Source organism: Hydra vulgaris, chromosome 09 (assembly GCF_038396675.1).
Source record: "Hydra vulgaris chromosome 09, alternate assembly HydraT2T_AEP".
In the NCBI taxonomy this organism is placed as follows: Eukaryota; Metazoa; Cnidaria; class Hydrozoa; order Anthoathecata; family Hydridae; genus Hydra; species Hydra vulgaris.
Window position 1 is genome coordinate 4,322,709 of NC_088928.1, and position 10,758 is coordinate 4,333,466.

General features: G+C 29.1%; 1 protein-coding gene across 1 annotated transcript; it reads left to right on the forward strand.

Annotated features, from left to right (window-relative positions):
- The first annotated feature begins 5,439 nt into the window (after window positions 1–5,439).
- Window positions 5,440–5,784, forward strand: LOC136085194 (uncharacterized). The gene has a single exon (XM_065806483.1). The coding sequence runs from the start codon at window positions 5,440–5,442 to the stop codon at window positions 5,782–5,784; it is 345 nt and encodes a 114-aa protein (XP_065662555.1).
- Window positions 5,785–10,758: the final 4,974 nt, after the last annotated feature.

Genomic DNA, 10,758 nt, shown 5'->3' on the forward strand with positions numbered 1-10,758 from the left:
TTTGTAACTATTTGCTTCACAACTCATTTATTTTATTTATCTAGCATCAATGCAAGAGCCTGTCTTCTGCATTCACAGACTCTTACAACATTTTATAAAATTTTGTTGATTTTTGCTACAGTTTTAACCAAGTATTCATTAAACTACCACGATTCTTTGTGTTGTTGATGACCTAATGTTCGGATTTCTTTTTCTTGCTTTAAATTTCTTTTCAAAATGTTTATGTACTTCATCTTTTGATTTTCTTCACTCACTCACATAGATCTCTCCAGTTTCATGCCCAACAACTTTATATAACAAATAACTAATTTGTGCTGGTTAAGATATATTCCACTTGCGTTTTAAATCCATCTGATTCATGGGTTACTTTATTTTGATAATTTTTTGTGAGCTATTCTAGTCTCTTGCAGGCAACATAGCCTCTACCAGTGTTGTTAATAAGCCCAACAATAGCAAGGTCAAGGCCATGTGATTGAATATAAATTAACTTGATTGTAAAATAGAGATATTGCTGTTCTGATAATTATAATTTAAAGTTTGGCAATCATATCATGCTTGCAAAACTTTTTCACTGTTTTAAAGAACAACTGCAAAGTTTTTTTCATGACTAGAGACCATTTAATAAGGATTTAGGGTGTTTTTTATATTCCTATTTCAACACAAAATTTTATTTGTATTACTAATACTTTTATTTGTATTATTATTAATTAGATTATAAATTTTAAACATACATGGACCTGTTTTGATAACCTTGGCCTGATATGGGCACCCAAAAAAAACACAAAAAGTGTCTTTTTTGTGTGTGTTTTTTTTGAAAATAAAAAAATAGTTGTTGTTTCAAATGTAGTAGTGCATAACTAATATATGTTTATTTTAGCTAGTTCATATTTTTTAGAACAATGTGATGGATGTTAAAGTTATTACATACCATGACTCGTTTATTACATGCCATGACTCGTTTATTACATGCCATGACTCGTTTATAACTCTTATTTAGCTACTAATTGAACGTTAATTTAACAAAAATTTTGATTGATGTTGCAGAAAATTTCTTGAAACCGTACTCATTGCTTTTTATACAAGGTAATATTAGTTGCAATGTTTTCTCGTTAAAATTGCTGCTGAGAAGTCCTTATTGGTCTGGGTCATCAATTGAAGAGGGTATGTAACGTTTATTTAAAGTGTTTAAGTGTTTCAACTAATATATTGAAATATTACAAATTATATTGAAAAATGTGGTTTTATTTTTTAATTATTGCAGTTCATCTACCACCTCGACAGTCGCAATCAGCATCAGTCATCTTCATGCTATGGTTAAAGGTACTTAAGAAACAGGCAATTTTAATGCTTACACTTAAGTAGTTTCGTTTTAAATAGCAAGTTGTTGCTCTTATTTTTACCTTTTTTTTAAACTTTCTTAGTTTTCGAATTTATTATTATTGTAAATCCAAAAATCAACTTAATAATGCAACCCGTAATATATTATTATATCTAATTTAGTCTGGTTATATTATTTCTATCAAATAAAATTTATTTTGTGAAAATAAACCTGGCTTTTTTCTTTTGTTATTTTTGTGAAAAAATAATATATAATCCATTAAAATAATTTACCGGACTTACTCTGTACTTCTTACGTAATGCCTCGTTAACTTGACGAACGGCTCGCATATTTTGAAACCCTATACAGGCTCAGAATAGCCAGAAAAATGAGCAATCTGATTCGCTGATTTTGAAAGAGATGCAAGTGCGATTTTGTTGAAAAATATAATGAAAATCAAAACAAACAGATTTTTTAAATAAATTTCAAAGTAATGATATACTAAGTTTATCAATACAAGTCATGTGTTACTATCAACACAGGAAATTCATTTTATTTTAGTACTCTTCAGAGTATTTAAAATGAATCAAAATCTATTTGTACAAGAGAATTTTCACTCGTAAAAATTTCAATAAAGTTTATCTTGGTGATGAAGATTTTATCTATTGTTTAATTTTAAGAAACGAAAAAAAAAAATGTGTTGAAGTAAATTTGAAAAAATATACAAATGTGTTTCTCATAAAATATGCTCTTGGCCTTAAAGCATTCTCAAATACATAGTTTATATAAGTATGTTGTACGAGACTAATAGTGAAGCACTTTTGCATACAAAGTTTATATGCAGTTTTATGTGACTACTGGTGAAGAACTTTATTTATAAACTGATTTACATGTTTATTATAAATAGTTGAAAATTAGAGTTTTTAAAAAAAGAAAATTTGTACTAATTGCAAAACTAGTTTACATGTTCCATGTCAATATATGAGCTCTGAGGAGATTTTGTTTTCATGCTTTGTTTCAACCATAGTTTGGAGAAGGCTGATATATTTTTTTATTAAGTAACTTTAATAAAACATCGTGTTAAACCATTAAAAACTTTTTTTAAATTTATAAAAATTTTGGCAGGCTGCATTAAGTTATAAAATATTTGAAAGTTTACCAAAAGAAGTGATATTTATGTTTGCCTACAGAACAGTAATTTTTGTACAGTTTCATATAAACACTGACATTAAAAGCAAGAAAAAGTATTGAAGTCAAATAAGTTAACCAAATAAAAGTGGATTATGGCATAAATAAAAGTGGATTATGGCAAATGATTGTGGCATTTTTTGTATTGCAGTAATTGAAAAAAAAAAATGATTTAAAAAACTAAACTAAGTGGTTAAAATCAATCGTTTTAATAAAAAAAGAGTAATAAAAAAAAGAAAAGAAAATTATCAAAAAAAGAAAAAAATAAATTGTCATGCTATGAATATTTTTGCTATTATAAAATGTGTTTTGTATGTATAAACTCTTGAAATATTTCACTTGAATTTGCATGTGTGCAATTTTGCAAGATTTCTAAATGTGTTTCTTATCAAATATAATGTCCGTGTTCTATAAAGCATGCTCGATACAAAGTTTATATGCAATTGCACCAGACTACTGGTAAAGTACTTAAAATATGCAAAGTATAAATTTTAAGCTGAGGTAGAGGTTGTTCTAAGCTCGTTACTGCATCTTTATACCAACTTGTTAATTATAAACAGTTTAACATTTAAAATTTTGAAAAAAGAAAGTTTTTACAGATGTTTTGCCAAACTAGCTTACATGCTCCATATAAATCTACGAACCCTGAAGAAGTTACTATTCAACCTAAATTTTAAGAAGGCTGATAAGGCGTACATCAATATTTTTCTTTATATATTATATAGGATGAAAATTGGATATTAATCTATTGGAAATAATTTGAATAATAAATTGGATAATAATCTATTGGAAAATTTAACAAAAAAAGTGATATTTGTTTTTTCACTGAACATTAAAACTTTACTGAGTATTAAACTCAAAAAATTTAACCAAATAAAGGTGAATTATGGCAATTTTTGTAATAAAAATAACTTCATCAAAATTAGCATTTACATTTGAAGAAGCAAGTTTTCAAAAAAAATTGTTAATATTACATCAAAATAAAACATAACGCATCTCTGTTTTTATATTAATAAACAAGAGATATTCACTAAAGTTTGAAAAAAAAAACACTTGTTTTTATTGGTTATATTAAAAATTATATAATAAAACTATAAATAAAATTTGTAAATATGGAGTACATTTTATTTAAGATTTTTTTTCTAATTTTTTTAGAGCAGACATATTTTCTTTTTCTTCTAGAGTATATAATGTAAAATAAATTATTAGCATTATAAATATGTAAAATTTATCAAAGTTTGCTGCTTTATTTAATATTATTTACCATCAGTTGCTATTAAAGGATACACATTTTATATTAATTATAGAATACAATAATGAGTATTTTGTTCAGGTTAAAAGCTATGTATCAACAAAAATGTATTGAGTTTTGAAATTGAAATAAACAACAACATGAACTTGCATGTTTGCAATCTTTCTTGTTTCTACCTTTTTACACTTAGTTTTTCATAAAGGTGTGGTAAGTTAAGAGTTATTGCTTTTCGGTAATCAGTTTCCTATATCAAAACACACTTGTGGACATCAGGTTATAGATTTTTTCTAATAGCTTATTATGCTACAATACTTTGTGATCTTTTATTACTATACATTACCAAAAGATATCTAAATTTGCTCTTGCTTACAATTGCTTTTAATCTAAGAGTGTTGCAAATCATCTGGGCTAGCTATAACAACCAATAAGCAATATTCTCAAATTTATTGTATATAATTTATATATGGGAGTAATAAGTGTAAAGTTCTAAAAAGAAATTAGGCTATTGTTTCAAAATACTTTTCTTGCTAAATGATTGGATAAATGGGAACTTAATTTGAAAAAAATTATACCAAGTTAATTATAGTCTATCGATGTTAGTAGATAAATTTTAAAACTGTTTTAAAAAATCTATTGTATGAGAATCACAGCATAGTCAAGTTTCACCATCTGGTTTATAGTTTGTTACAATGGTTGTCTTTTTCATATCTTAGAATTATAAAAACAATTAAAAAAACAAACTTATTTTTTGAAATCTTTATTTTTAAGAAAAAATTCTGAAAACTACGGATGTTTTGAGTTGTGAGGGTTTGTATAAGTATTTGTACTATATTGCACAAAATTGGATAGAAAAATCATAATTTTTTTTGCTATTATTATTTGGTTTTTTATGAAATTACTCAAATTCACTTTTATTATTCAATATGTTTTTTGACATTTTTTGACATTTGTTTTGATTTAAACATACGCGCAAAATGCCTCTCTTTCAAAATCAGCGAATCAGATTGCGCATATCTCTGCCTATTCTGAGTCTGTATAGGGTTTCAAAATATGCGAACGGCTCACCTAACTCTGACTTTAATAAACAATCGCCTAAAAAGATTTTTTCTATCAAAAAATTCAACGAGAACTTTTTATTGATGTAAATAAATTCAATTTTTTTTAAGGTTTTAATTTATTTTAAATTTTCTATAATTTATCTTATAAACAAAATAACAACTAATCTTAACTATACTTGCATAGAGTTTTTAAATGTAACAGTAATTTTAGTTTTTTATAATTTAATATTTGTAAGACATTCTTTACAATAAAAAAAAAAAAAGCACGTCTCGGCTTAAGCGGCTTAAGGTGCTTGACTTATTTAAGTAATGAAGTTGCCTTAAGGAAAAACCTTAAGGCATTTTTATTACTAAAATAAGTCAAGCACCGATTTGCATCATATGTGGTTAGATAAAAGTTCTCTTAATAAATCAAATAAATTTTTGCTGATGACTCAACTTTGTACTCCTGTCTTGACAAAAAGTCTTTTCTTTTCGATCGCTTAGACCAGGCAGCCAATCTTAAATCTGATTTCACTTCTGTGACAGATTTAAGCTTACAGTGGCTTGTCAATTTTAACTCCAACAAAAGTCAGTTATTTACTGCAAACAACTATCGCAGTACTGTCAACATTCATATATTAATGAATGGCAATCCTCTCACTGAGTTTTCTCCTTTACGTTTTCTTGGATTTTCGTTTACTACTGACCTTTTAAGGAAACCATACATACAATCGATTGCTAAATTAGCATCAGCTAAGTTTGCTTCGCTTTATCGTATTCCCAATTTTCTCTGTCCTGATTCCATTCTTTATCTCTACAAATCTCATATTCGCCGTTCTCATATTTGGGCAGGTTCTTCTAATGATGCTTTTTCTCTTCTAGACAAGGTCCAAAAACGCGTTGTAAACGTAGTTGGAACCACTCTATCTACTAAGCTTGAGCTTCTTTTCCATCGTATTGAAGTTGCATCTCTTTCTCTTTTCTAAAAATACTATCATAGTTGCTACTTAAAGGAGTTATCATTCCTAATTCCATTAGCTAAAATTCATTCTTGCTTGACTCGTCTAAAAACTTTTCGTTCTAGTTTTTTACCGCGCACTTTAACCCTTTGGAACTGACTCCCACCTTCATGTTTTCCTAACTTATACAACCTTCAACATTTTAAGTCTTCTGTCAATCGTTTTCTTGGTCTATAACTCCTTTCTTTTTTTCTAGTAACTCCCAACTTATTAGTGGTTGCTTGCAGCCAGAAAAAAAAAACAGACCTTACAGCATGCGTTGTATTGAAACACCTTAAGTCACTGACTTGTGGTGTTTCTTACTCTGGACCACCGATAGATTTTACATGAAGCACTTAATATCTGCAGAAATCCTATTAAAGTGCTAATTTATATCAAAACTTATTGTAAAAAATAGTGGTAGTGGAAAAACTGCATAAACTCTTAGAGTGAAATGATTTATGCAAATCCTATCGGTCAACCCGGAGTACAATACACTATTACAATTTTTTGTTTTTGTTTTATTAAGGAATCTTGTTTCGAAAATAGTATTTTAACAGTCAAAATTCACACATTTACCGCAATTGGATTTTTTGTTTGAAAAATAAAAAGGTTTTTTTTATATAAAAACCATCTCCTTTTGTATTTAGCAGTTTTCAATAAATAAAAAGTATTAAAATGAAAAATTAGAAAATAGCATATTTCAGCGGGGTCGGTAAAGTTAATTATTGGTTTTTTTTTATAAAAAGGTTCTGGGGAAGCAATTTCAAGGTACTTTAAATTAATCATGAGTTTTACTCACAATATTAAAATTTTATATAAACATTCCTTCCTAGTTTAATTCACTTTTTAATACAATCCGGTCAAAATAGACAAAAATAATAGTGGTAGATTTGCAATAATTCGCATAGAGCTAAAAATTTGTACATACCTTGAGAACATTATTACAAATAAAGTATTAAATGTCCCCATCAATCCCATATCTGCAAAAAAAGTTATTCAAGGTTTAAGGTATAAAAAAAGTTGTTTTTTTCTAAAAAAAAAAGGAAATGTTTTATCATAAAAAGATCAAACAAAAGCGAACAGTATTTAAACGCATTTTTGAATAAATCTTTCATTGGCTTTTCTTTGAACTTGTATAAGAACAATGAAAAACGCTTTTTTCAAATAATTTTTTCAACTGATTTTTCTCGTCTGACCCAAAATTCTCGGAACAAAGTTACAAACGATGAAATACTTTTAGCGTTGAACGTTCCATTGCAGTTAAGAGTATCGAGCAGTATTTTTATTACGATTGGAACCGTTTAATACTTTTATTAAAATGTCGCAACTATGTTTTATATGTAGTAAACTTTTAATAGCAAGTGAAACTGTTGTTGTTGATCGTGGAATGAAGATTTTGATTGATGCAAGTGTTAAAAGAAGTGACGGGTTTTATGAATACCTGAAAGATCTGAAGTCTGTGACAATTCATGTAGTGTGCCGTAAAAGGTATTCTTGGAAGAGTACTATTGCTGCATTTAAAAGACAGCAAGGTATAGATCAAGTCAGCACATCTGAAAATAGTCCACCTCGTGCCAAAGCGCTCGTAAGTGAATCACTTTTTTGTTTAAAAAAATGTTGCTTATTTTGCGGCGATGAAGCAAACGAGGAGGCCGAGAAGAAGAAAGCGAAGAAAGTTCGGCGTAAAATTCATAAAGTTGCGACTCTTGAACTTAAAGAATCAATTCTGAAGGTAGCATGGAGTCGTTCTAACAAAGAAAGCAAAAAAGGTTACTGCACGCATTGAATATGAACTTGATTTAGATGCTGCTGAGGCTAAATATCATAATACCTGTTATAATTCTTTCTTGAGACCAACCAATGGGTGCAAAATCGATCGGATCCTCAAGATGAATCTACAAATGATGCGGTGGAAGAAATATTTAAATACATTGAAAATAGCGATGACTGCCAGTTTTCATTAGGAGAACTAAAAAATATTTGCAAAAATCCACATTTAGATAACAGAACAATTAAGACACGATTAAAGTTGAAGTTCGGTAATAAAATTATTATTACCAAAAAACCGGGAAAATTAACGTTTATCTGTTTTTTTGACAATCATAGCGATATTCGTAACCAAGCTTGGTATGAGAAGAACAGCCAAAATAAAGAAAAAGAACAATTTTGAATTTTAAAAACAGCGGCAGCAATTATTTGAGAGGACATTCAATCATCGGTATTCGATAATACCAATTATCCCTCGCCTAGTCAAATGTTTGAAGATATTAACAGTGATATTCCAGAGTCATTGACTTATTTTTTAGAGCAAGTTATTTTGAAAAATAAACAATCTAAATTAGAACATTTAAAATTAATTTGTACAAGTATCAGCCACAGCATTATGTCTGTTGTTAGGCCTAGGTCTTTTAAATCAAAATTGCCATTGGGTCGCTCAGTATTTTTCCATCGACGGTTTGGTTCAAAACTTCTTATACAAATCTTTTGGTCTATGCGCATCCTACAATGACACTTAGATGTATGAGGCAGCAGTTCTTCACCATCCGCCTTTTATCTTATCACCACAAACTGGCACATTTTTTAAATACGTTGCGGACAATGCTGATATAAACGTAAATAGTTTAGATGGTAATAACTCGCTTCAGATAATGGGTATAATTCAAATTGTTACTCCAAAAGGTTCAGTTTCACAAGAGGATCATATACCACGAATAAAGGAAATCGCTTCTGCAAAAGATATTGCAGCAAAAGCTCATGTGCCAATTCAAATCTATCAAAATGATGGTGTAGTCGGTTATAGTAAAATAAGTGTGCAAAATTTAGCTTATGTAAGTGAAGCACCCATATCTTTAATTCAAAAACTTGAAGCAATATGGTTCTATGGTAAATGCAAGAATTTATCGTTATCCGGTTGGAATGGTTATATCGAACGTTTAACAAGTAGTATTCAGAATTTTTCTAAGTCTAAAATTTTATTCTTACCGTTTATTCACCAACCAGCAAGTAACTACAGTACTATATACACGACTTTACTTTGTGCTTTAGAAAACGCGAAACATTACGGCCACGAAGTATGCATTATTACTTTCGACCAACCTCTGTATGCAAAAGCTCGAGAAACTGTATCTGCAGCACCTGATGGATCTGAGTTATCAAAGATCATAATAAGACTTGGAGGATTTCATTTGCTAATGTCATTTTTTGGATCAATTGGTTATATTATGCAAGGAAGTGGCATACAAGAGGCACTCTCGTTAATTTATGCACCTAAGTCGTTGGAAAAAATGCTAAATTGTCATGCTTACGCTGGAGCTGTTAGAACCCATACATTACTTCAGCTCACTTTAGCTATAATAATTTCAAAAGATCTTGCTATTTATGAAGAGATGGTAGCAAATCTTGATATTACCATTACGAACGTTATAAATAACAACGTTTCATATAGTAATATTGAAAGTGGCAATGATAATGAAATGTGCAATGCATTACTTTATAAGTTCAATGAAAAACTAAAAGAATTTGAAAAACGACCTACATCAAAACTATGGATACAATATCTTAATATGGTGTCGATTGCAAAAGAGTTTATTAGAGCTGAACGCATGGTAGATTGGCAAGGTTTTTTGAATAGCATTAAAGAAATGCTTCCTTATTTCCACGCATCGGGACATTTTCCTTATGCTAAGTCTGCGCACTTATATCTACAGGATATGCTACAATTAGAGAAGTTAATGAACCAAAGTGTTTATCGACGGTTTATCGAAGAATTTTTTACTGTTAGACGTTCTGATAAACTCAATTGTGGTACTTCAACGGATATGGTGATTGAGCTATCAATAATGAAATCAATGAAGACATATGGAGGTATTTCTCAAGGAAGAAGTACAAAAAAGAGTGTTATAAGTAAATGGGTTTATGGCATGTATGCAATGAACACTGTATATGAAGGATTGGAAGATCTTGCTGATATTAAAACGTATACAACAGATCAGCATGTAGATGCAAGTGATTCACGAATAAAGAAAGATAATAAAGATATTGAAAAACTTCAGCAGTGAAAAACTTCAGCAAAACATCAAATTAAAAAATGCACGATAACACTCAACCACCAAAAAATAAAACTAGACAATAAACTTACTCATCTAGGCTTTATATGGGACACAAAATATTCACCAATTGCCTCACTTAATCGTTTAAACATTGATAACCGAATATCCCATTTCCGGGCAGTAATACAGTCTTTAATTCAAGCTGGAATTCGTTTTGTTTACCCAAACTCTATTGTCCAGTTATATAAAACTTTAGCTGTTCCAACATTAACGTATGGTCTTGAGCTTTGCGACCATAAAGAAATGTTATTGCAAAAGCTTGATATAGTAGGAAGAATTACACTGAAGTCACTACTAAACGTTTCAAAACATAGTAAAAATTATATACATCCCCTATTTTGTATTGAAGATATATCTATAATTACGCAACAAAATAAGATAAACTTATTTATTCGCCTGTTGAAAAATAAAATGACATTTGATATTCTTAAGTCGCAGTTGAACAACGAATCAGGTCCACGACCTTTTGTTGATAGCGTCAAGGCTCTGTGCAATAGTCATAAATTAAATATAGAGAAACAAATGCAACACAAAGAAAAAATAAAAATTACTGGTTTAAAAAATATAATTCCTGAAACGGATCTTAAAATCTTAAAATGTGCAGTTGAGTACTGGAACTCAAAAGAACAAAGAACAATCTTCAAGAATGTTCTTGAAAATAAAATTCCTAGATCCTAGAGATTTTTTTTTGAAACTTTTTATTTACCTTACTTGTAATATATAGTGGATGTTTAACAAATATATAAATTAAAAAAAGTGGTTTTTATCACATGATCCTTTTCCTGAAATTAAAGAAATTATTTCAATTGCTAGTGGAATTGTTTGCGATAATAAAATCAACTGTCACAAA

Bases quoted from the DNA above. Each gene is read 5' to 3' on its own strand.
- LOC136085194 (XM_065806483.1), top strand. From the start codon at position 5,440: ATGAATGGCAATCCTCTCACTGAGTTTTCTCCTTTACGTTTTCTTGGA.